General features: G+C 45.0%; 1 protein-coding gene across 2 annotated transcripts in view; it reads left to right on the forward strand.

Annotated features, from left to right (window-relative positions):
• Window positions 1-26,264, forward strand: part of cac (calcium voltage-gated channel subunit cacophony) — a 664,159-nt gene extending 637,895 nt beyond the window's left edge. For both annotated transcript variants that reach the window (XM_075878685.1, XM_075878684.1), the window contains exons 38-48: window positions 712-862; window positions 1,211-1,338; window positions 2,780-2,876; window positions 3,333-3,438; window positions 4,190-4,294; window positions 5,202-5,311; window positions 6,453-6,488; window positions 11,274-11,425; window positions 20,648-20,789; window positions 20,988-21,177; window positions 25,631-26,264. In XM_075878685.1, coding sequence (XP_075734800.1) covers window positions 712-862; window positions 1,211-1,338; window positions 2,780-2,876; window positions 3,333-3,438; window positions 4,190-4,294; window positions 5,202-5,311; window positions 6,453-6,488; window positions 11,274-11,425; window positions 20,648-20,789; window positions 20,988-21,177; window positions 25,631-26,097 — 1,684 coding nt within the window. In that variant the 3' untranslated portion in view covers window positions 26,098-26,264. The remainder of the gene's footprint in view (window positions 1-711; window positions 863-1,210; window positions 1,339-2,779; window positions 2,877-3,332; window positions 3,439-4,189; window positions 4,295-5,201; window positions 5,312-6,452; window positions 6,489-11,273; window positions 11,426-20,647; window positions 20,790-20,987; window positions 21,178-25,630) is intronic.
• Window positions 26,265-26,598: the final 334 nt, after the last annotated feature.

Below are 26,598 nucleotides of genomic sequence, written 5' to 3' on the forward strand. Positions count from 1 at the left end.
TCTGATTGGTTGAAGCACCCGAAGTAATTATTTGTTATTTAATAGACACCGCTACACTTCTTCCTTTCCCATATACATGATGGAACATGATGCAGCACTTATAGATCTGCAGATCTGCTTATAAGTACGTAATATAAAAATGCCGCACGCGCATTTCTATTCACTGCTTTGCCACAACGTCTGCATGATGAGACGTGTACCAGTAATAACGCATGAGTTTAAATAGCCTTTATTGCAGGAAAAATATATGTACCAAGGAAATGAATAAAACTAGCACTTCGATCGTATAATTCAGCAATCCAGAGAGCCTACACTTTCTTTTTCTTATTTGGAGCGAACTAAAGAAAGTAGCTCGCAGGTAACTTGCTCTAATTTGATATATAGAGCCTAATATTTTCTATTGCGACAGGTTACAGCGTTTAACTGCTTCGAAATGCCACAGTATGTCACAATAAAAACAGTTATATTGTGTACAAAAGGGTGACCCGAAAACGGCAGTGTCTTGTAATGTTCGCATATTCTTTGTAACGTTTCTTTGCGTTATCTACTCAGCAGCATACCGGAAAAATAACTTCATTTTATTCCGCAGCTTACACATAGGTACTGTGTAGGCGGGTAATTATCAAGTGAGAACTGTGGGCACTATCTAAGCGCATTTTTCTGAACCTATTTGCTGTACTAACGACTGAATTTCCTGCGGTACCTATCCAGATGCGCCACTGGTGAAGCGTGGCAAGCTATTATGATGGCTTGCGTAAAGGGTCGCCCCTGTGACCCTCTTTCCAAGAAGGAGAAACCTGAGTGCGGTAGCAACATGGCCTACGCCTACTTTGTCAGCTTCATCTTCTTCTGCTCTTTCTTGGTACGTAATTATCTGCCACTTGTTATCTGCATTGTGCTGCGAACAGGACAAAAACTTTTCTAGCAAAGCCGTGCCCAGAATCTTCCGAAGGTTTTCGATACGTTCGTGTTGTTCCAGCTCATATCGAGTAAATAGCGCCCCTAGATGTGTGTGGAGATGTCATGTATGCATGATTCTTAAGCACCGTACGTGGACGCTGTATCTGCGTAAATTTCATAACGACGACGTCCTGTTGGTCGCTTGTTAGAGACACACTTGCCTCTGTATACGTCTTCAATGTCGTGTGATGTGAACGATGCGGCGCGTCGGTTGAGGTTGATCATTCATGTGGCAACTTCTCATTTTCAGATGCTCAACCTGTTCGTCGCCGTCATTATGGACAATTTCGACTACCTGACGCGCGACTCATCCATTCTCGGGGCCCATCATTTAGACGAATTTATACGGGTCTGGGCCGAGTATGACCCGAACGCCACGTGAGTCACCTCTTCCACTGAGAAAGACATGGCAGCCGCTGTGATGCTGCAACGCTGGTTACCGACACTGTCTTCCTTTTGTTTTTGTTTTTTGTCACTATTAAATGCGTTGGATGACTTTCGCTCGTTCAAATCTTCGAATGGGTCGTCTGAACATTTATCCAAATAATTATCGAAATTTTACCAGTGGACTTACGAGGGTATATTGGGAATCAAAAAGGTCCTGCATCAGCGAAGTACACTATATATATGATTTAAGAGTCTCGTGCCAGGTTACCGGAACTACATTCATTGCATTTCAACCTTTATGATATTTGCCGCTATGCATTGTTCCAGAACTATGCGCCTTCTTGCCGACCGCTAGAACGTTCCAGTTCTAAGTTTGTGGTTTTAATCTCGACCACAGCGGCCGCATTTCGATAGAGCCGAAAACGTGGTCCACTTTAAAGAGTGATCAAAATTAATGTAGAGGCTCTTGCTACCCGCTAGCCTACACACCATATAGCGATTTGGGAACACACCCTCCAGGATTTAAGTTTTCCGATCCGTTTTCGTCCACCTTTTCTATATAGTACTTCCAACAATCATAATGTGGCTAGATATGCACCAGTTGAAAATTTGGTCTTATTGGCAGCTCGGGGGAAGTACATTAGGTTTTCAAATCGGTGTGAAATGGAGGCGCGTGTTTGAACTGTGAAGTGTACAAGAATGAAATGTCATAACAGAAATATGCATCGAGTGACACAATTTGGTAGAAGTTTAGAAATTGACATGGTAATGAGAACAACGTTGGAAATTCGGATAGTGCACACGGGAGCCTTTAGAATGTTTCACTGTGTGGGACAATAAGCCTAATTGTTGGAGTTGAACGTTTCAAAGTCACGATGCGATTACGAAATACGCCGTAGTGGGGGGCTCCGGAAATTATGACCACCTGAGATTTTTTAACGAGCGGCCAAATCTAAGCATATGGGCCTCGATCGTTTTTGCCTCCATCGAAAATGCAGCCATCGTCACCACGATTTGATGCCACCACCTACGGGTCAGCAGTGAAGTGCCATAACCACGACACCACTGTGGCGAGTAAATTGTACTTCTGACTGCTAGATACGTTTCGTACATATAAGGAGATCCTGCATGCTTCTAATGATTTACCATATAATCTTGAGTCATTTGAAAGCATCATTTTTAATCGTTCATGCTTTGCAATGAGATCGCTTGCTGGCGGGAAATCTATGGCTCAAGGCTACACGCGGAGGCATTTTCGAGGGTGTCACGAGATCTGCAAATTTCCACAAAAGCTGTGGAATGTCTTTGGCGAGAAAAAGATATGTTGCTATCACGACGAGCGCGCAAAACATCGCGATCTCTCCATGTGAGGGTACTGCGAAATAAGTTTAGTTTCTGCACTTTTGCACAAGTGTGACATGTCTTCTTGCAGGGGCTACATTCACTATACGGAAATGTATGACATGTTGCGTAATATGGACCCTCCCCTGGGTTTCGGAAACAAGTGTCCTTACCGACTGGCGTACAAGGTGAGTATCGAGCAAATTATGTATCACTTTTGAAGGAATGTGCTGACCTGTGTCTAGAACATAACTGTGCTGCTTCATGTAACAACTCTGACACCGCAGAGTGCACGGATCGAAGGTGGGCGGTTCGGAAAGGCCAGTGCTGCACAACGAAACAATCTTGAATACAGTCGGCACCAAGGCGAAACGCGCTTACGGAAATGCTTGCATTTAGGGTTTTCAAGGGGCGCCACATTCGTACTGACTACTTTCCATGAGACAGCGCTACATCAACGCCCACCAGTACATTACCTCTGTTTTAACTGAATATATGTGATCACGCTAAATTCTGTGCCTTTGCTTTTATCTCCCTTTTTCTTAGTGGCCAGAATAGCTGACAGTATCAAAAGGCCCTCGCAGTGACGGAACATTGTGTGCTCCTTTCTTGCTCGTCTAACCGACTTCTTCTCCTTCTTTCAGAAACTGATTCGTATGAACATGCCTGTGACTGAAGAAGGAAAAGTCAACTTCAGCACCACATTGTTTGCACTTATTCGAGAAAATCTGAGCATCAAAATGAGACCAGGTAAGGTCGTTTGTCGAGAACTCTTAGTGCGAGTGATAAAAGAACCTTCGCGTTTTCCACTTCATTCATATGGGAAGTCCTTCGGAAAGCGAGAGAGTAGTGTGCACTTTTAAACCTCTTTGTCTTCGATTTTACCAGCGGAGATTTCAGTATAAGCTGCATTTGCTAAATCCGGTACCTGTTGTCATAAGCGCTAAAGCACTCGCTTCCCAGCTAAACGTATATCCTCGAAGTGAAACGCTGTGTCGGTAAGAGCCGTTATATTCCCTGCGCATCTCGCTATGCAAGAAAATAAGCGCTTCGTGTGACGCGAGAAAGCGTTTCCCGTACTTAACAGCCGCACTATGTGCAAAATAGAATGGGTCGACAATGTAGCTCATATACTGAACGCAATTAAATATAGCGCTCTTCTACCCACATTCTACACACGACGACGTGAGACTAGTAGCGTAAAGTATACTGACCTATTCCGAAGGCAGTAAAGTACAACAAAGCATCTCACCAAGTCGCGTAATTTCAACCACCGTTTTACTTACATACTACCAGCACTCACTATCCCTAAGTAATATCGGCTAGTGTTAGCTATGGTTGACTATATGTTGGCTAACAGTTGTTATAACGCCAGCATTGTCTTCATTCAATCCTATTCAAAATTACTGTGTAACTTTTTCCTAATTTGTTTTTCGTGACGTGGCTCTCTCTTCTACGGTTTGCGCACGTGTATCGCTCACGAGTGCATGCCCCCTTGCAGCAGAGGAAATGGACCAGGCAGACAAAGAGCTCAAGGATACCATCCGCAAGTTGTGGCCATTGCACGCGCGAAAAGTCACCGACAAATTTATGCCGCCTGATTCCGGTGAGTAACAGAATTTAAACTTCGCCCGTCATGAGTCCATGCTACAATGTGGTTCAAATAAAAAAAAAACAAGATGATGCACCCAGCAACGCTGCAGCAACAGTAGAATGTTGTGTAGCCAACACCCGCGACCCTTATGCGATAATGGTTATGTGCGTGGCGATATCTTTTCCACTTAAATGCTTATTTTCTACAAACAACGTTCACGTGTATGTCTTTTCCAAGTGTGTGTGTGTGTGTGTGTGTGCGTGCGTGTGTGTGTGTGTGTGTGTGTGTGTGTGTGTGTGTGTGTGTGTGTGTGTGTGTGTGTGTGTGTGTGTGTGTGTGTGTGTGTGTGTGTGTGTGTGTGTGTGTGTGTGTGTGTGTGTGTGTGTGTGTGTGTGTGTGTGTGTGTGTGTGTGTGTGTGTGTGTGTGTGTGTGTGTGTTTTCTTATGCCCGCCTTACACACCATACATCACATCACTCTCTTACTGGTGCGACAGACTGAGTACTTATGCAACCGCTAAAACTTCTCTATGCAGTTTGTGGCACACACACACACACGTACAGGGCTTAAATTCTCCGTTCACTGAAGGGGAGAGGGAGTGCTCATAAGGCGGCGACAGATATAATTCAACTCCAGTGCTTGTCAAATGAGTACCGCTGTGCTACAGCTAACTTGCCTTGGGACAAGTTTCTCATTGAAATATAAAAGGGAGTCGGGCCCCCTGCCCACTTCCCCTCGTGACTTTGGGTCCTACACACACGCTTCCCCGCCTGGTGATGATGTTTTCTGATGCCATAGATTTTTTCCCTTAATCCATGTTCTTAAGAACAACTCTGGAGTACGCAAGTGTTTGAAAATACTGCCCTTGTTCCTGTGTTCTTATATCACAGTCATTTTCTCTTGTTTTCCCACCTCTTCAGAATTGGGAGCAGGAAGGCTAACTGTCGGCAAAATATATGGTGGTCTCCTTATTCTCGAAAATTGGAGAACCACGAGATTCGGACAGGCTCCTGGAGCAGGGAGTCTCACGGTAAGAAGAAGGTTACTGCCGAATTAGATAGATTATTCTGTATGACGATGAAATTGTTGAGCTTTAAATGACAAAAAAAAGAGAAACAGTGAAACAGAAAAATTTTATGTGTTCTAGTTTATCTTATTGTTGCTAGCGCAAATATGTACAAAATTATTGATTATGATCGTAAAGTGAATATTCTGTTGGTTCAATCAAATGACAGATATATAGGGAATGATTTCACTGTATCTGTTGCATAAGTTTAAAAATGTAACTTTGACCCCGTTTTTTTTAAGAAACGTTGTGCCTTTGTTCATGAGGTTTGTTGCACATAATCATTCGTCTTTTGTCACGCTATGTGCACTTACGTTAACTGCAGTATTAAAAGTTCGTTGCAAACCTTGTAACTCTCATTATCTTTTGACGGCATGCACCCAAACAAGTGCTTACTTTTACGAGTATAGTTACACAGCTGCACTTATCTTTTCTCGTGGCCCCAAGGTAAAAGCGAGAATGGAACGTCACCTACACTTTGTACTCGCGAAATTAAAGAGAGAAAAGGAAAGGAAAGAAAAGAGAAAAACGCGGCGCGGTTACAGCGCCCCTCAAGCCAGAAAAGTGAAGAATCACGTGACGTGCGCGATTTTGTGCGTGCCTACGTGTCTGTTTCACCAGCAGCGTCACACAGGGCAGCCAAGCTGCTTCGGCTTGTCGCTATCAGCACGCACGGATCACCGAGTGTGAGGCAAACAAACAAACCCTCAACGCCACCTGTACGTACCCCGTCTAGACGAGAAAGCGCCCGATGTCTCATGCACCCTCTCAGATGTGGTTCTAGTGTCTCGCAGAGTGCGCTCGGCGCGCGCATAGATCTAGAAGAGACCTGGCCCAGCGCGTGGCGGCCGACGACGGCGCAGCGCGAGAGGGCGCCCTAAGAGCAGCGCCTCGCAATGGCGCACTCGCGACTGCGCCGTCGAGCGCGCCGCTGAGGAGAGCAGGGGCACGTGCACGAGGCGCCCTAGCGCGCCTTGCTCGTATTCGTGTGATGTACAGTCGTCGCTTTGTGCTTGGTTTGCTGCTCTTGTTGCCTCGTTGTGCGTCTTTGCCCGAATGCCTCTGTAGTGGATCAATGTGGGCTCTCTGTGTTTCTTGTTTGCAGGAAAAGGCGAGTCCGCCATCGCCGCCAGATTCTCCGGTAGTATAGATATTGTTGCTCTTTTACTCGCTTAGAAACGAACGCCCCAGTGTCTATATAGTATTTGTCGTCCACCAGGAGTGGCTTGGGCCAAGCGAAGCCACTCGCCGTCATCTCCTGCCAGTTTTCAGTGACGGGCGCATCGAGCCGTTGGCCCAGACCACTGCTGGTGAAGCAGACTGCCTACATGTTGGCTGTGTGACGCCTTGTACCGAGTAAAGTGTCTCCGTCGGAACACAGCCAAGGCTGATCCGGCACCCTTGCGGCATGGCAGAGTCACACTCTACAAGTTACGCAGCTTTCCCTAACTCTTCCCTGCCGCATGGTCGCCGGAAGTGTGTTAAGTAGTCACAACTGTTGCCGATATATATATATATATTGCATGAATGTTAAATCCCATGCTGTTCAATGTGGTCCAATGTGGCGGTGCTGATAGGCAAAAAAAGGAAGAAAAACTTGAAAAAAACGTGAAGCACATGTAGGTACTATACTGCATCACAACAAGTCTGTAAAATTGAGAGAAAAATTATTAATCACTCTGGCTGTCTATTGCTGGCATGCTGAATACTGCACTCACGAAAATTCATATGAGGTGACGTGGGCTTCGTGTGCTGATGACATCATCACCATGGTTACTGACGGTGGAGCAGATCATTCACGCTCTGTCCAACGAACAGAACTATTCTTCCTCTAAAATTCTGAGGCTGCGTTCTGTTAACCAACCAACGTTCTAAGAAGAAGCTCACTCGAACCTCGATCTCGAAATCTAGACATTCCTCAGACGTCTGTTTTTATGAGGACAACAGATCAACTACGTAAAGTATTCATGTAGACTGTAAAAAATCACAACTGAAAAATAAAAATATTGCTTTTTGAAGCATGTCATTGAAATATGAGAAGCAATGAAGGGAGACAAAGTGTGCAATGAAAGGTAACGATGTTTTCGGTTGGTTTTCTGACCCACGCAAGGGAAGGCCAAAGAGAAATCATGTAAATCGCATGAAAGAAAAGTGGCAGGCATTCCGAGGGGGCACACGCAAACACTTGCGTGTCTCCACGCACTCATTTAATCCAGCTATCATAAGACATATCTTCATACCTAGATACATTCCGAGACCAGGGTGCTTCAATCTATTCATTCTGTGAACATTTCCTGGTGTAAACAAGCATAGGTTAGCACGGAGACATGGAAGAGCAGCGAGAGATTGTGTACTCTATACTTTTGTTTCAACGGAAAATATTACATGCGGCACTGTACAAATTATATGAGTATGATAGGACACTTGTAGACTTAAAATGAAACAGTATAAATAAATTTTATTTAAATACATATCCCTGCGTGTGGACTCTAATGCTAACATTGGTATTAAAAGTCGCTGCAGCTATTTCTCTATCAGCCACACATGACATACACGTTACTAAAATGAGGTTGTTACTCACTTATTAGTGCTGCATTTTATCTCGAGATAATGTACACACATTCAGCCGCTGTAATATATTGGGCTGCTCCCTTCGAGCCCTGTCGAGCCCATCTCTCTCGTGAGTGCATTTTCAAGCACGCCAGTCAGAGCAGCCGCAAGGTTCAACAGTGCGCCGTCATCATTCGGTGTTGCATTTATGTTAACTGTTGTTTGGCTTGTATGTGGGTGTGCGCTGATTGGGCTCGAAAGTGTGTTGTGCTAGTGGTCAGAAAGCGTTGTTCGACTGCAGTAAGCGGAGTGCCTAAGGTAGCGTGAGGCAGGTGTCCTTAAATTAACGAAGCGGGAAGACAGTGGTAACGTGTCTTTTCTATTAGTGTAGACCCCTTGATTCGGGTATGAGTGACCACGAGCAACATTGATCGCACCCTGCCTTCGGACGACAGGTGTAGAGAGAGAGCGAGATGTGTGACATAGAGTAGGTAGCCGCAGATGCAGCGGTGACCGCCGCGCAGCACCAGGGCTTGGCGCCCGGTTCGAGTGCGGCGGGGACCTCTGCTCTGCGCCGTTGCTCGGCCCCGTCAGAGGGGCGGTGCGCTCCTTCCGGGAGACGTGCTTGCCCGTAGAAGAGTGCATTCTTGGCCACGTGGCGTGCTCTCCGCCGCGGGGGCGTAGTGGGCAGAGAAGGCCCGCTCCCGAGCCGGGCGAGTGTGTCTGGCCTCGGGTGCGTCGGTGGGCGGATGGAACCCAGGGCATGCCCCCTTCTCCCGTAGCTCTAGCGTCTTTTCCTAGGGCTGCTCGTGCAGCGGTGCATGACCCGTAGTCAGGCATGCCTGCATCCCCTAGTGCCTTGTCTTGGCGGACAGCCCTGCGTAGCCTTCTCCCGCAGGAGACATCCCCGACCTTGTTTCCTCTCCCCACTGGGCGCGCAGCCCGACCGCGCGCACGGCGTTTGACTTACGACCGCGCGCGCCACCCGAATCGCGGTCGAGGTGCCGTTCTAAGTCAAATGCCGGCCTAAAATGCCAGGCAGCGCGCGAGCATGCCTCACGCCAGAGCTCTTCCGATTACAAGGCGGTCGTCCACAACCAGGAGCGCCAAAGATTATTATGCGAATATTTTACGTACGTTCTCCTTTATCAATCAGTATGCCGTGGGGGCTTTCTTTTTGGTCTCTTTTTCTTACTTTCAATCACAAGATATGTTCTTCATTGTTACTGAGTTGTCTTTAAATACCCTGTATGAACTTTGTCTTGTGCGAGGGCTGGATCACACGTTGCAAACGCGAACGAAAGTTCTCAATCCTGGGCATTAATGTGCCGAATCCGGAACTCTTCTACATTTTCCGTCACAAAAGTATGTCTGTGGCGAGTTCGCCTGTGTGAAGCAGCCCTCATGCTCCGTTGCACGCAATGACACACACCAGCGCTGTGAATCCTACCGATCCTCGCTCTAGCTCTCTGCACTACAGGCCTCCGTATGCACATTATCAGTCACGAGGACATCTGTCATTGGTAGTCTGCACAGCGCTGCTACTTTGTAAACATTTCGAAAGAACTACCGCAACGTAGCATCATACTTTGAAGGAGCCATTCAACTTTGGAAACCCTGCACAAACATTGTCAAGACATGCGTCAATGTGAGAGTGTTTGTACAAAACACCCCAAGACAGAAAACCTGCGCTTAATATCTTGTACTCACGTTGGCCATCATAAGGGGCATTTCTGACAGGCAGGTGTCTGCGGTGAAGTGCTCACTGACGGAATATAAATATTAAAAATAAAACGTAACAGAGCCTTTGTCTAATGTGTGAAAAACATAGCGAGTAAGGAAATCATTTTTTTACCCTCGTTACCCTTTACGCACTACATCGCTTCGGTGATGATTCATTCTAATGAGATATTACAAAAGAATTTATAAAACTTTTGCAGAAAAACAAACTCATCCAAACGCTATTGTTCCTCTTGGTGCGGATAAATTTTGATGATTTTATACTGCCTCCTTTCGGTAAAGCTACTTACCGATTGCAATGGTCATTAAAGAGAAACAAACATTAATTATGACATTTTAAACTTGACTACAGCGCAACGAAGCATCTAATATTTACATTACGTCTGCACCTATCGTCCAAGTCGTCCATGTGCAGAAAAGAAGCGAATGAACGTGAAGATGGCAGTACGCACGTTTACAAACAGCCGGTGAGAACAGCTGTATCATGGAGGTATACACCGCTTGATTTATCGCAACAGCGATCAAAATGTAAGCATACCACTTTTAGCACGCCGTCTATAGGATATGCACATACGTTGTTTCGAGTAAAACAGAGACTTTGCTCCTACCAAACGAAACAATAGAAAAACGCAATTAGGCCCCATGGTTCGGATATCCACACTCCTCTTCCTTACCTCCGGAAAAAGGCTGTGAGTACGCACCTACTATTACGCAGCTAGTACGCTGCTATCGCGAGTATGCTATTGTAACTATTACTTGGCGTGCACTTAGTTAATGGTGAAGCAGCAGTAAAGTCGCTCACCTACGACAGGCGCCTATTTATAGCGACATTCACAATGTACTCACGTTAACAAGAAGTTCTTTAGCCTTCCCCTAAATTTTGGCGCAAGCACATTATGCCGGTCGATGTGTCAGTGGTGGCTATCATGCAGAAATCCTAATCAGTGCTAATAAGCACTTTGAAAGTGGCGTTCTCATGACCACGCGGGCCAAGTCCACGCGGAACACGTTACTATTCGCTACATGGCTCAGCAGACGATATTGATATCTTTTGCCACGGCGTTGCTGCATCGGAGCATCTGTTTTGTTCGTTTGTTTGTGTTTGTGTCTCTTTGATGTGTTCCTCCAGATATCTTTTTTTTTTGTTTATGGGACATGCAAGCTGAACCACTGGTCTGCCTTCCCCTTGGCGTCCTTATTGGCACTCACGACATCTGTTGCGTATATGAAGCGCTGCCCTTTGGAGAGAAATGGGTCTGCATGTATTCACAGTCGCACTCTTTTCATATGAACGAACGAAGCGGGCTCTAGGTTCTCAAAACTGTGATTTTCCCGACACTACGAAGAGAGACACATTCTTTAACAACGCTTCGTTCACTGGTCAGTGTATACCGATGGAAATGAAAGTGGCTGCCTAACAGAGAAAACCACTGGCAGCGGGTGGCATGTATCGGCACATTCGTGCCAGTGCATGAAGGTACCCATGCACGCCACCGAGTAGGCACAGTGTCGCAGAGAAGGGGAAGGCAGCGTGGCGGCGCTTGCGGCGACGGCCGCGGCCTGCGGCAGCAGCTCTATACAGCGCGTGCGTATTTCCTCGCCGGGTCCTCCTCTGTCGACGCGTGCGCGGCCGCAGCGACCGTCCCTGCTCCAGCGTTTGATGGGCGCCGTGCGCAACTCCAACACCCGAGCCAGCCACGGCAGCCTGAACCAGGACGAGGCACACCTGGACGACGGACACCTGCAGCCGCCTTCCAGGCATGGCTCGCTACATCGATCGAGCCTCAGGTGAGCAACGTCCTCCACGCATTAAGTGCCGTAAGTGGCAAGTGAAACTTAGGACGGCCTGGGTGGAACGGTTGCTTGATTCGCTTTGATTGCAAGGTAAACAAATTTACTTACACATCTGCAAGTAGCAGTTAAAAATCAGCCACGCCAAGAAGGTCGGAGATTTCTTTCACTTGAATCCGCGTTTCAGGAAGTTCGTGTATGACGTTCACTTCTTTAGGATTTCCGCTTGCTTCAGCTTGAATCACCGGTGGTCCACTAATTCACTCGGTTTGCTGGTGGTCCACTGCCGAGGTCTCGTGCATCGTCCGCAACACTGCCTGCATTCCATTGTCTGTGTCGGGTTTTTTTTTTTCTTTGGTTCATGCGATGCCACGTGCAGACTAAAGCCATAGGAGTTTAGGCTAAGGATCTTCTCTACTCACGACGCACCTACTATTTTTAATCGTCGCCACAGACAACACACCAGGCCCCCGTATCTTTGAAATTTTCGCAACATTCAGTGCGCCCTGTGGTAGCGCATGAGTATCAGCTGAAAAGATGCTGTCAATGCATTTTCTGTGGTCTCTTCTTAGGTGAGCATTGCTTTTTATATTTTGTTGGCCACGCTAAGCTTAGCAGGCTGTTCTCCGTCAAATTGATGCAAGCGCGTAGGAGAAAATTTTGTCAAGCTATCTCTTTCATTAGAAAGAGCTTTGAGCACTGAGACTTCGCCTGTCATGAGCAAATCCGGGAAGAGGTAGATATAAAAAGTCAAAGGAATGGAAAGAAGGTTGACTAGCTTGCTTCCAGTTGGTGACCACGCACGGGCGAGAGGAAAGGGCGCAAAAAGAACAAATAAATGGACAAGAAAAGTCACAACAAGAATACATGCCTTGATCGCGGATGTACAGATGGTCGCAGCTGAGAACCATTCTAGATTATGTTTCCTCTCTAGCTGTAGAGAAATTGGATATTAAACCATGACATAATGAGGGCTTGCAAGAACAGGCTACGAGCTATCAACAACTTGCAGTTACTTCAGTCTGATGAAGTAGTTGTTCTGTTGTGGAATGTGCGCATCGTAGGTTTTCGTGTTGAATGTACGTATCGTAAGACGGAGTAAATCAATGTATTTCTGAGTGGCGCTTCCTCAAAGGCGAGTTCGTGCATTTATTTCGACTTGTTTTGTGTGGTACCGTTTCTAAAATTGTGCCATCAATCTATATGCCCAGGTTGGCGCAACATACGGATTTCATATTTGCCCTGTTAGTGTTGGAGTTTTAGAAATTAACTACACTTACATGTGGAACTAATGGCCGACGTGCCCTAACCGATGTTGATGATTGATTAATTTGTGGGGTTTAACGTCCCAAAACCACCATTTGATTATGAGAGACGCCGTAGTGGAGGGCTTCGAAAGCCCTAACCGATGTTCACATCTCTTCAAACATGAAAATCATTCCCCTCTCCAAGAATAACGACATCCTTCTATATCTGCAAAAGGTGAACCACCTATGCATTGTTGCCGTATTCACTGAAGAAGTTTGTTAGCATCGGCATAAAACCTGATAATATTTCACTAGGCTTATTTTGCCATAGTATATTAGGGAAATCAGTATTACGTCCTTCCATGCACCTTTAACTGCGAAAGTCAGACGTAGCAGCAGAAAATAAAAACTGCGTTATCTAGACGCATGTTCACTCTGCTGCCCTGAGTTGAAAAGACAAGAAAGGAGCTAACGGGCAGAAAGAAGAGAGAGAACTAGCACTAGATACGCGTCAACGAAAAGTGCACGTGAATTATTTTAAAACCCATGACACAGGTCCACTTTAAGAGTGGCTGCAGCAACGTTGTTTCTTGCTCCACTAGCGATGCACGTGGTCATGTTTCGAGAATCTTTGCTTCGCAAAGGGCTCACGAGCCCATTCACATTTTAATCCTGCTCAGAAGGGTCCACGCCTTGCGTCGTACCACTTGCGGTGATACAAATTGTCTTAGATAGTATCATCATTCCCACAATAGCTACAACTGGCTGACTTACTCATTTTAATAAGGAAAAAATAAGCAAGCTAGCCTCCGGAAAAGCTTAAAGCACCAGACAAACCACCGCACTGTAGGACATCAAACCGGAAAGTAAGGGTGGTGTTTGCAGTTTCTTTAGGGAGGGTCCATACCAGTTAGTGTGTGTCATAGTTCGAGTATAAAAGTGAGCTTTTACTCAGCGTAGATTGGCAAAATCAACCGAACTGTGCAGGTTTTAGGTTGACCAGACAACCTTGTCGGCAAAATAATTATTCCATATGCCATTGCGTCCAGGCCACCATCGAAATGTGATTTCACTAGTGGATGGCTTGCACCACGCGTTAATGAAAACACCTGTACAAGCGTTGTATGAACGTTTGCTTGGAACGTACGTAAGTTGAACTGATCGTTGGAGGGTTCACAGCAGAAAAATTTGGCGTGCAGACACGCACACAAGAGAAAAAAAACAGATGCCACAGACGTCCATTTTCCACAGCTAGTTCACACTGGGATACAGAAGTGCTGGACAAAACGGTAGTTTTATGTCATAAATAATAATTTATCGCTTCACTCGAAACTCGTAGACGTGGCTCCGGACTGGACTTTGTAGAACACTCGCGTTGCATTTTTGATTATGCCATCAGCATCAAGACATTTTCATACGCACAATATTTTGATTCGATGCGACCTACGGATCATTATCTTGCAGAGAGGCAATTTATACGCGCAGTATCTCAGAAGGAAAGTTATTTCATCATAACATCAGAAAGACTGTTGTTTTTTAGAAAACGCTCAGCCAGCAATATAGAAGCGTATTGATGTGAAAAATGTCTGTAGTTAAGCATAGTGTCAGTAGTTAAGCAACGCAGTATCCATCTCCTAATGAGATGTACGATAGATAACAATGTTCTGAACGTAAACAAGACAAGGACACTGACTTTAGAATTGTGCTTTTTTTTCAGCTAGCACCCAAGAACACGATTTTTTTTTCCTACCAGCTGCTAGAGAAAGGGTACTTGACGATATGTTGTTGCTAGTTATGTGCAAAACTAGTTCACATCACTAAGTCTTTCAGACCCCTTTTGCGTATACCTAGCACAGATAAAGCACGGGAACTAGTTTAGTTTTTCACACAGAAGAATACTGGTGAATATCGAGCTTTCATTTTGGATATTAAACAGTTTTTTTACTCTGTCTTGTGATAGGTTGCCGAAATGTTTTGAAGTGGCATAGTAGCCACACATTTCAGAAATAAATTTTGATGAACATAAGCAGTGTGCAGGGGAAGTTCATAGAAACCACGTCTAGAAATTGTCAGTTTGCGTTGTCTGTTTCCCCTATCTTGTGTCCGTGTCTGCACACCTAACTTTTTTGTAATGAGTGTTTGTGGCTGCATTGTCTCAATATCATGCGCTCCAAGTTACTCACCATAAACCCATTAGCGTCCCATTCCATTCCCAAGGTGTGATTTTCTATTCGCCTATAGAACAACCCTAACTTGTCTCGTGTTTCATGTACCAGCACGAAAGTCTTTGGTTGATTACTGCACCCTAAAATTGCTTTCTGTTTCACTAAATGATCGTGACATCGATATGATAGTCTGTGCTGCGCTGTAGAGTGGGTATGATATCATGCATGGCATTCAGCATTAAGGCAAGCTACGCACGCCTCACGATATGCCCGTTTCTGCCTTGCATTGGGGTTCTTGTACAAGGGCGTGACTGAAGCCTGACATGGAGGCATGATGGAAGTTGTGGAACTCGTAATAGCATTTCATACATGCAGGAACCTTCTTCATCACTTTTCAACGCCATTTCCCAGATATATACGAAGACACTATTTCCGCTCGAACTGGCGTTGTGGTATAATCCGAGTTGACTTTAACTGATCTTGAAGTCGGCATATGGGATGTTCTCATAGTGTGAAAATGAATATTTCGGAGAAGCCAGTGCGCCCTTGAGCTTTTTTTTCTTTATTGTAGACTAAACACATGTTGATTTGAGAGACTCGAGTGTCATGGGCGAGGATCACTTAACCATTGATGGTCACGTGCTCCTCAGTGATTTTTCACTAAATCCTACTACAACTGTAAGCCTCGTTTCGCCAGCGTCGATCACGAGAACTATAAGATGGCACCGTTGTGATGGAACGAACGAAGATCACGCCTAGTGCTCCTGATATCTGACAACGGCTAACGAGGATTCAGGGAAACCCATCTTTCCGACTTCAATTTGTCTGCAATGTATCGAATGTTCCTACGAATGAGCCACACGCCTCTAAGATCGTAAATTCACTTTATACGTTTTTTTACTGTAGCACTCTGAAGCACGGTTTTCGAAAAACCCAGGGTGGTTTCTCCATAATTTTGCACCATTCTTAGAACTACTTCTTCCTCCTTCTAGGCAGTTCCCCTCCACCAGCTCCTGTACCAAGTTGATCTGCGCCAGAAGAACAAAAGTCCGTCGCAGTACCTTCACTCTGCGCGCCAGTAATTCGCCCGCCCAAGGCCTTTTTTTTTTTTCAAGTTAACTTTGCTTTACGAAAGGCAAAATTGGCACACGGCAGTTTTTGCTGTTTCTGCAGTGTCATTGTCAGAATCACGGGGTCGTGTTCCACACGTGGCTTAGGCGTAGCTCATTCAATTTATGTCGTGGCACCAAAAGAAAAAAACTTGCCCACTTTTGTATGCGCCGAAAAGTATGAGGATTCCATTGTGTCGACAAAAGCCTGCTAAACGATGAGAAGCATCATTTTCTCAGTGTTTCATTATGCATGCCTTAGCAGCATTACTGTAGTGTAGAACCTCTTTGCATTGTCCAAAGATTGCTATCTCTAAATGTCGGTCACCTCCTGCGGAACGTTCTGTGGCATGCGGTTTTTTTCTTAGGTTTCGCAATCCTGCGCATGGCTAACTGATGGCGTCGTACCTTTGATGTGTTGTCATCTATCCGATCTCTTAGACCGAAATTATATCTCAATCGCGAGCTGCCTCTTCACGGCTTCCACGAAGTCTGCCAGATGTGTGATGCTAACCTTAGCGAATTCAGCAACCGAGCCTCTCGCAGTGTTTTCGTAGGTCATGCGGCAATGTCCTTTTCATTCATGACCCATTCTCCGACAATAAGGTTCCAGGAGCGCGCATAGTACAATGCAAGTAAGCTGTGATGCCGAAAAACCTTGCGACGTGGTTATTGAAAGCAATAGATTTTCTTGTCGATACATGGTCTTGATCCATTCGGCAGTAAATTTACCAAGATTTTATATCGAATTGTTCACCCTAAAAATAAAAACTCTAACTCTAAATAAACGCGGCTTTTCGGGGCCCATAAATCCACGAAACTATTTTCTTTCAAGCACAAAAATCTAACCAAATTTTTCTATAGCTGAGGAAATTTCATTTTAATATTTCGAGTTGTAGACCTTGTGTATTCTGTAAAGTAGGCGAGACAGACGTGAACGTGCTAGCACGTGTACGCCGGAAAGCGTTTGCTAAAGAGTGGATCCACACCTAACCATCAATATGAAGTCAGCAGATACAAGCCTCACGCAAACACTTATTCTTACAACAAGTTTTGTTTTGTTTGTGTGTTGTTTTGTTTTTAATGCGTCAGCAAAATGACCGTGCGTCTCCTATAAATGGTGTGCACGTGTGCGTAACCTTAACAGTTCTTTTTTGAGACTTTGTTATTGAATGGTACATTTCTAATATCATAGCAGACATGTATAGATGGGAAGATTGAACTCCCACAACAAGTTTACAATTAAAATTTCACTTTTCAGTTACTATCTTTAGATCACACAGTTCTGATGCCGGAATTTAATTTGTTCATATTCAACGTCATTTTTTTCGGAGACAGGACTGCGCCGCAACATGCAGTTACATCAACCTCATTTCGGAAAAATTGGCGTCAAAGAAACTTTTGTTTTCTTCGTGATATTGTAATACCAGTGCACTGCACTAAATTACCTCTTGCCCGAATAGACAGTTTTTTATCATCCAATAGACTACACTGGAAAAGATATTGTACACACATTCTAAACGTCAAGTGAATTAATGTTGATCAGCGTTTCGCTGTTTTTTCACCGCATTCGTCAAGAATTCTCATCGCTGGGTGCATAACAACAAAATTAGGTAAACGTATTCGCACCTCTCCAGTGTATCTGCCTTTGCAATAGAACAATGTTGCGAAACCTCACGTTTCGCATAACGGTGTCCCAACAATCTTTTTTTTATCGGGTTTACCATGATCATATTAAATTATTGCGCTAACGTTACGCTATCGAGCTTTACCGGCGCTTTGGTCGAACACACCACAATAAAACGTTTAAGCAGCCATTTAGGCTCCTCAACATGCGCCATTGCTTCGTGCAATTGCATTACAGAACAAGTTATCAGAAGAAGCAATTCATGCTACCACAACACAATTGTTCCCTTATCCTTTAAATAGATTTTCTTTTTATTGTTAAAATTAGTACCAAAGTATGACATACTGGAGGTAATTTGTGAACTCGTCTCTGCATTTTCTGCATAAAGTTTTTAACTAGAATTTTTTTTTGTATATTTCTTAATGTAGCTAGCTATCACGTTGGCGTGGTGCATATTGTTTATTTGTTTTTTGTTATTTCTTTTGCGTTGCGCATTATATTTATTTTTTATTGTTCGTGCATTACTATTAATGTTACATTCATAAATGCTTATTTCAAATAATAACTTACCTGTATATTCTGTTTCTACGTTTGTTTACTTCCATTGACGTAGCCACTCGTGCATGGGCCCCTATAGAGCCTGCAGCACTTGTTAGTAAATAAACATAATCAAGACATTTCATTTGAGCACCGAGAAGACCGTTTACGAGATTTTCAGGTATAAATGAAAGTGAGACAACAGTTCAGCAAGAGTATAATATTTCTGTCAGGTAAGGTTGTTTTTTTTTGTAACATAAGGACAGAACAAAATGTGTTTATTGCGCAAGTCATGCGGTACATTTCCAATTATTCTCACATTCTTTCACTGTATACATAGACTATGTAGGTCGATACTTCTGTAGCCCATACAAGATGGTGGTATACTAGTTTGTTACCATGACGTAAGAAGCGCTCCTGGAATGTTATTGCCAGACAGCATGTATTAGTCTATCAGAGAACAGCTATTGCAAAGCCAGTTTCGATGTAAATAGTATTCTAGGAAAAAAATTATTATTCATAATTACACTCTCATAAATCAGTGTTGTCGCCCTTTATCCTGGAAAACCTCGCATATACTTTTTACCGGAATGTCGTTTACTTGTTTTCTTTCTTTTGATCTAAACGCTAGCCGTGAAAATTGTCGGTAAAGCCACACTGCGTAACATCGATAAACAAAAGTAACTTTTAGGATTGAACTAAATCATTTTTATAATCTCTGAACGGGCTACATTCAGTGATCTTGCATGTATTTTTCTGTGCTCTCGAAAGTATACGAGAAAAAATTTGTTTATGAATATCGCATATCTGCTATTGCTGAGTCTCAGTACTGTGTGGCATGTGTTGTCAAGCTGCTGCCCCCAATGCATACGTTCCGCGTAAATCCCGCCTTTTCCAGTTATTTTAAACTCAGCCATTTTAGAGATGGTAATGCTAGCAAGTTTAGCTATACATTAAGCAGTGTCATAAGCTTCTGTGCCCAGTGTGACCATAAAAAAAACGAAGGCGACAGGGAAATTCAAACGGTTATACGGTGCTATAGCAGCTTGATATCACTCAAAGGGATAGCGTCTTCTAAATTACATATTTGCTTCTAGTTTGTATACATTGCTAACGTGACGGAAAAATTGTAGTACTAACGAGTAACAAGTAGAAGCACGGCAGGGGTTTGGTACAGTCTAAGCTAGCGCGTACTGTGAGGACCTGCGACCAAAAATCGCTCTTACGCGTAACACCGAACGCCACATAAGTGACCGCATCATGCGAAAGGAGCCGCGCACTGCCAGAGAACATTATCTATCTATCTATCTATCTATCTATCTATCTATCTATCTATCTATCTATCTATCTATCTATCTATCTATATAGCTAGCTAGTTAGCTAGCTAGCTAGCTACCTCATTTATGTGTTTCAGCGTAAGGAGGCTGATTAAGATGTGTTGGTTAATCAATGTTCACTTAGAACACTGCAGTGCTCCGTAACAGTCACCAAAAGTAGTTTTATTCTAACATAATCCTAAGTAGCACGCTGCTGCAACAACAAAACTTGCCCAAAGCGAATTTTTGTCCACGTCGCCGAGAGGTGTGGAAATTTGTTATCCTGTATTCATGAGAAAACTTCGGAAGTGTTACACAAGAAAAAATTGACGATAGGCTAGTTGGGCAAACATGATCAACATTCCTTGCGCAAACTTACAGAACAAACTGCACACATCGAAGAAATACATACAAGATGTGTACGTATTAAGGCATACAAAACACATCTTGTATGTATTTCTTTGATGTGGGCAGTTCGTTTTGTAAGTTTGCGCAAGGAAAGCTGATCATGTAACATGAGACCCATCCTCAGTTTCGAATAAGTCTGATTTACATTAACGCGAGAGTCAACTATATATGAGCCACATGGGGAGCTTTTGCGATTTAGGTCAGTTACATGCAGTTAATTCTCAATATAGTTAGTTACGGTATAATTTCTTGATAGGATTGACATAAAAACTGCGTACAAAGTACGAACACGCAGGTCGTGAAATTTCAGTGCAGCTACATAAGACAACGCCTTCTGTCAGGCGTTCGTTTCACAGTTTCGAACTTGTCGGCAGCATGTTGCAACGCGACTCCCTTTCCTGAGATCTCACGCAATAACCATATGCGATAATTCGAAAGCGGGCTTCTCCACGCAGCTTTAACATTATGAGCAAGATGCTTTTTAAACATAACTTTACTTTGTTTTGCCCTCCTTTCACTGTATTTTTGCTGTAGCCGACAAAGCGACACCCAGAGTGAATTTCCACCACCAATGTTACAGTAACGTTCAGTAAGTTCAAGTGCTACAAGTTCCAAGCGACGGTGTGAGCGTGAGGGAGTGCATCGCTATTGGTACCAATGATACTCCATCAATGCGAGTGTGACACTCCGTAGTTTTATTACTCCGCCACACTAAGGGTTATGCTGTGGAAAAGGCCGCTTTCCGTGTGACGCTGATGTACTTGAGGGGCAGGTGTGACTTACTGGATGCCGTGTCTCTGTCTCTGACAGCATGGAGCGCAACGGCCAGTCATCGGAAAAGCCATGGCAGCGGTCCCTGAGCTTCCTTCGTCGGGGTAGCAGCCGGCGGCACCGGCCCCAGGCGGGGCCCCCGCCGCTGCCGCCCACCGCGCCGCCGCCGGCCACCGAGAAGGTGGGCGCCGGCCCTGCGGGCGCCGGCTTGCCTGCCGCCGTTGCACGCTGCATGCGCCGCACCTGCACGCCTCCCGGGGGGGCCTCAGCCGCGCCTCCGCCGCCGACGCCCCCAGGGCAGCACCCGCCGCACTGTGCACGCGAGCGCGAACTGCCTCCGCGCGAGCCCCCGCGCCTGACGCTGCGGCGCCGCGCGCAGGGTGACCGACCGCCGGCCCGCCTGAGGCCGGACTCCATCGCCCTGGGACCGTCGCCGCAGGGGAGCCGCTGTGCGTCGCCGCTGCGCCGGTCACCGTCGCCGCGACGATCAGCCGCGGGGTTCTCGGACGCTGTCAGCGACCTGGTCGACAAGGTCAAGTACGAGACGAGTCGCCGTGGCCGAGCCAGAGGTGCGTCGTCCCTCCTCGGCGTGCCAGTGCCTTCACCACAGCATATTCTAGTGGTGACATAGCAGTTCGAACAACTGTCGGTGCAATCGCATCGATGCGTGCTCGTATTTTTTTCTGTGTTAATTGCGTGAAATCTTGCCTTCATAGTGGTTATGGCAGTGGGGATACTGTTAAAAGCTTGTTTAGCCTAAAACAATCCTGGCTGGCAAAAGCTCCGCCTTAGCGTCACTTTTACGTCATATTTCACCACGAATCACTTGACGTCAGTATATCACGTAAAAGCTATAACCACGCTAGATATTTCCTTTAGAGCCATTCGAAGACCTGGAAAAACAATGTGTTTAGCGTACTCGTGAAATAGCACTCTTTTTGTGATGCCCATGAGCTTTTCAGGGCAAAAGGACTCGTAGGATAAGATGTAAGAGTAGAGATTACCTCCTTCATAGCACCAAATGCATCACGTAGAACCAGAACCACTCACTTTTCATGCAGAAACGCAGACCGTTTTGTTCGTAGTCCCTGTAGCAGGGTTGTCAAGGCCTAGCTGAATCCTCTTGTGACGGACGCGGTGATTTTTGTTAAAAGCGAAAATGGCTTCAAATTATTTCATGTGACAGTTGCTGAGTCACTGGAGCTCTTACTGCCTGCTGTCTTGATCGATCCAAGATGAAACAAACGAATACAATCGGGCCAGAATTTCCTATAACCTAATAACTGATGTTTGCATTATGAGACTTACAAGGCAAAGTGAATTAAAATAACCCGTTGATTTTTTAGATAAAATGGCTGCTTGTGGAGGCATTTTTTAAGGTGTAGTTTTGTAAAACAACGAAGTTGAAGGCTCAGCAAAAATTATGAACCTACATTTTGTCAAGGTTCATGCATATAGGCATTACTATAGATAAATGTCATTGAAAAAAATAAATTTATCACCAACAAATTCAATGTTTAAGTGCTAACAACACTGAGAAGCATTCTTGATAACGACATAGGCGCTGATAGCGCATCTGCATACACCATACAACTGTTTTAATGCGTTACTCTTTAAACACTTTACTTCTTTTCTCATTTTTCGCTTTGCATGTTAAGCAGCACCGCTGTTTTATTTGAACTGATCCACTAAGTGTCCCTTCGTAATGTTGGGTTGATTTTATCGTTATGTAAAAATGTAGGAGAAGGAGAAAACGAAAGGAAAGGGAGGTTATTGTACAAATGTGGAGGAGAGGAATAAGCGGAAAAACAGGGAAGTTAGCCAGTATACTCAGACTGGTTGGCTACACTGTGCTGGGAAAGGGGGAATCAAAGATGATAAAAAAAGAGATGTTACTAGAGAGAGAAAAGACGAAAGATAGTGAAAGAGGAAAAGGAAAATTAAAGAGAGTACGACACTAAAGTATGTCTCCCAGACCGCGAAAAATCGTAATGAAACTTTAAAAGCCTTCTGGGCTGAGGATGGACTCAGCCAATGACCCAGAATCCTTTGTTCCGACAAAGGCCGATTATATAGTCTATCTAGAGTTTTGGTAAGTTCTTGTCTTGGCGCGTTTAAAAGGGTACACTCGCTCACGAGATGGGGGATGGTTTTTCCGCAGCTGCAGTCATATCACGTTGAGGCTCTGACCATTCCTATAAGAAAGAAGTATGCGTTCATGAAGGACATGCCAAGTCACAGGCGGCACAGAAGAGTCTCTTCAGCTCAAGATATTCGTGAGGAAAGACGAAGCTTGAGATTGGAATCCAAGTTATGTAGGCAAATGTTTGTGACGTCCATCGAGTTCCACTGTGCCAATGTGAGGTCACGTGCAAGCGAACGAAGCTTTGTAGCTGTATCAGCTCTTGAGAACGGGATGGCTGTGTATTGCGTACCATCATGTGCAGATCTACCAGCCTCATCTGTGTGATCATTGCCATATCTACCGCAACCACCTGGTATCCATTGATACGATATGCTGGGTTTTCTCTCGATTGTTTGGTGGTGAAGAAGCCTTATATCGGCTACTAACTGTTCATTAGGTCCATGGCAAAAGACTGACATGAGACATTAAAAAACCGTCTTCAAGTCCGAGAAGATGGACCAAGTTTCCGAAGGTTCTTGAACTATACACCCCAGAGCTGCACGTGTGGCATCGAGTTCTGCAGCGATCGATGACGTCAAATGCGATGTCTTGAATTTAATTGTGACGGGCTTCGTGGAAATAACCACCACCCCTGTTGATCTTAGTGAAGAAACAGTCTTCCGTTAAATGTGAAGGCGTCCGTTGTGCTTCTCGTGCAAGAGCAGTTTCAGGGCTAGATGCGATTACTGTTTCTTCTTTTAGATTCCAGGAATGGTAAGAAGAGCTTTGAGCGGGTGCAGACATCACAATGGTAACGGCAGACGTATCGCATACGTTAAGTGCGATGGAAGCTTGGCGCAATGCTGAGCTACAGTTGCACTGAACGCTGAGTGGGGCCTAGAAGTTCGAAGGGAGGCGAGGTAATGCAATGGAATCCGAGCGAAATGTCCTAAGTGCATTCTCAAGGCATATACGGGTATGTATGTGTTGACTGAATAATCACGCGCAATGACGACGGTCACTGCTGTAGATGCGCTTATCGGAAGGCCAAGGCATATTCGCAGTGCTTCAGCTTGAAGCGACTGGAGGACGCGTATGTTCGATATTCGGATCCCGCAGAGTACAGGTAAGCTGTAGCGCATAAAACCGAGAAACAGAACAGTGTAGAGCGGAAGCATCGCCCGCACAGATGCACCCCACGTTCTCCAGCAACGATGGCACAACAACGCATCATTGCAAATGTCAGGGTGTGCGTCGAGGTGGTGTTCTTAGCCCCACACTTTTCAACCTAGCGCTCCTCAGCCTTGTTGACGTACTTCCACGATCAGTTCATCTATCAATACATGCAGATGACATGTGCATCTGTGCACCAGGCATAACACGCCTCCACGTGCGTGCCAGGCTTCAGAGAGCAGCTACAGTGGCGACAAAGTACTTTGAACAAAGGGGACTGAAGCTGTCATCAGAGAAGTTCCTGCTTATAGCATTTACGCATTAGACGATGAGCCCGTATGTCATTAAAATCAACGAACATGTGATCATCTACGTGAATACCCACCGAATTCTCGAAGTCATAGTCAAGTCGTGACCACTCCTGGAGCCTTCACTTCGCCTACATGAAAACGAAACTCACCATAATCACCTACACAATAGAATGTGTCAGAATAATATGTGCATGTAATTCGCATATATTGTGTTACATGTGCAATGCACTGCACTACACAGAGCACCCATTTATATGTATGTTACGTGTACAATGACACCAGGGTATTTTCATATGTATAAGACACTAAACTTTCGCATGAAGTAAGAAGTACATAGTGATGCATTCGTGCACTGGCGTTGCCTTGTTATCGCGTTAGTTAGAGAAATGCTGCCGTTACTAAAATCAGATACATCAAATTCATCTTGCTCATTTCATATGGTACTGTAGATTTTTTAGCAATTATTAGTTTATTGAACCACGCCATTGTTCCTAAAATTCAACTTATACGTGACCCATGCTGCTGATATTGTGTTCAACATGCGCCATCATGGTAGTGATGTGGCGATGTTTAAAGGTCCAAAGTCTTGACCTAGTGCGCATACTAATAAGCAAGAAAATGGACAGCAACACGGTGTTTGTAGTAGACCTATTGGTAGAACTTAAAAGACGCGAGGGTGGCGCACTCACCTTCGTCGACCATTTTTTACATGTTTTTCCCCTTCCCAATCTTTCTGTCACAGAAAATATGGTAGTATCTGGAGTTTACGTAGCAGACTACAATTTAGCACACTTGTCGTCAGATTGAAAAAAAGCAGAGTTCACAGTCAGTGAATTGCGCTTTCCTTTCTCTCTACAGTCTCTGCTTGCCATGTATCCAGATGCCTTAAGAGTCGCATGAACTGAAGCAAAACGATTGCGGATGCTATTGTCTTCGTTACTTTCTTTCCTCTTATACTGTGTCCAAAACAGTAGAAGTAGACATACTATGAACTGGTGCCTCTTTTTCTCACTTAGCAAATGTTGACAGGCTTTTGAAATTGTGATCTAACACCCCATAGATAGCAGAGTTGAATGCCTCTGACGTCTCTTGACAACCCGCTTCTTCTCACTTGCGGGGCTTTCTCCATGTACTGAACGGTGAAGCTATACAAAGCGTATGAGTTGTTAGTGACACTGATGAAAGTTTTCTCATGAACTTTGTCTATTCTTTGACATACTGTCAAGATATTCAGGGTCAGAAGCGATGACGTAGGCGCGTTAGTGTTTTCAGAGGCTTCTCGGCTGAATGTCTAACATTCTAACAAGTGAATGTCTAACAAGTTATCTGAGTAGAGCCGACGTGTGATTGGGACCTATTCGAATGCTCCGTCGTGTGTCGCCCCCGATTGACTCTGCTGTCTCTGTTTCCCAGCGCGTCTCCACGGCGATGAGTTCCTGCGAGATTCTCCGCTGCGCGGCCGCCGCGGGTCGGCAGAGTACCGAAGCAGCACGTGGTTGGGCCAACGGTCCCGCAGTCCCTCGCCCAGCCGCGCGGGCGCCGAGCGCCACTATGGTGGTGCGCGGTCCGCTAGTCCCGCGGCCTCGGCGCAGAGCCTGCCGGCCCAACGGCGCCGGCTACCGCCGACGCCGGCCAAGCCATCGCGGCTACGACTCGACGCTCGATCCATGGAGGCCGGCATCAACTTCCCCAGCGTGTCACAGTCACCCACGCTGCCGGGCGCCCGCTCGCCGGCCGCCATCAACTTCCCCAAAGTGAACGCCTCGCCAACCCACTGCCCCCGACAGCTGCCCTCGCCGCTGCTGCCCAACGGTTACAAGCCGCGCCGCACACCGCGCCGCCGGCGCAGTGGCGACACCGACGACGACGACTGGTGCTAGCCGCTGTTGCCGCCGCTCATGCCGCCGCCGCCGCCGAGCAACTCCCGATGCAACCAAAATATTGCCGCCGATATAAAAAAAGAAAAAAAAAGAAAAAAAAGTTTTATTACCTGAATGAAAATGAAAAACACTTTACTGCGCAAATAAACTAAACAAGTTACATATAACCCACTGGCTCATCTCTGAACATGATATATATATATATATATATATATATATATATATATATATATATATATATATATATATATATATATATATATATGCGTGAGTTTAGTTACCCAGTCTGTTTAAAAACGCCACCGTTCACAAGCCAGTTGAAAAAGACTGAGCGTTGGGCGTCCTGCACACAAAGTATTATTCAATTGCGAGAAAACCTGACATTGTGCAATACCTTTCATTTAGTGAAACGACCTATATATACATATATATATATATATATATATATATATATATATATATATATATATATATATATATATATATATATATATATATATA

The sequence above is a fragment of the Rhipicephalus microplus genome, chromosome X, assembly GCF_043290135.1.
Source record: "Rhipicephalus microplus isolate Deutch F79 chromosome X, USDA_Rmic, whole genome shotgun sequence".
Lineage (NCBI taxonomy): Eukaryota > Metazoa > Arthropoda > Arachnida > Ixodida > Ixodidae > Rhipicephalus > Rhipicephalus microplus.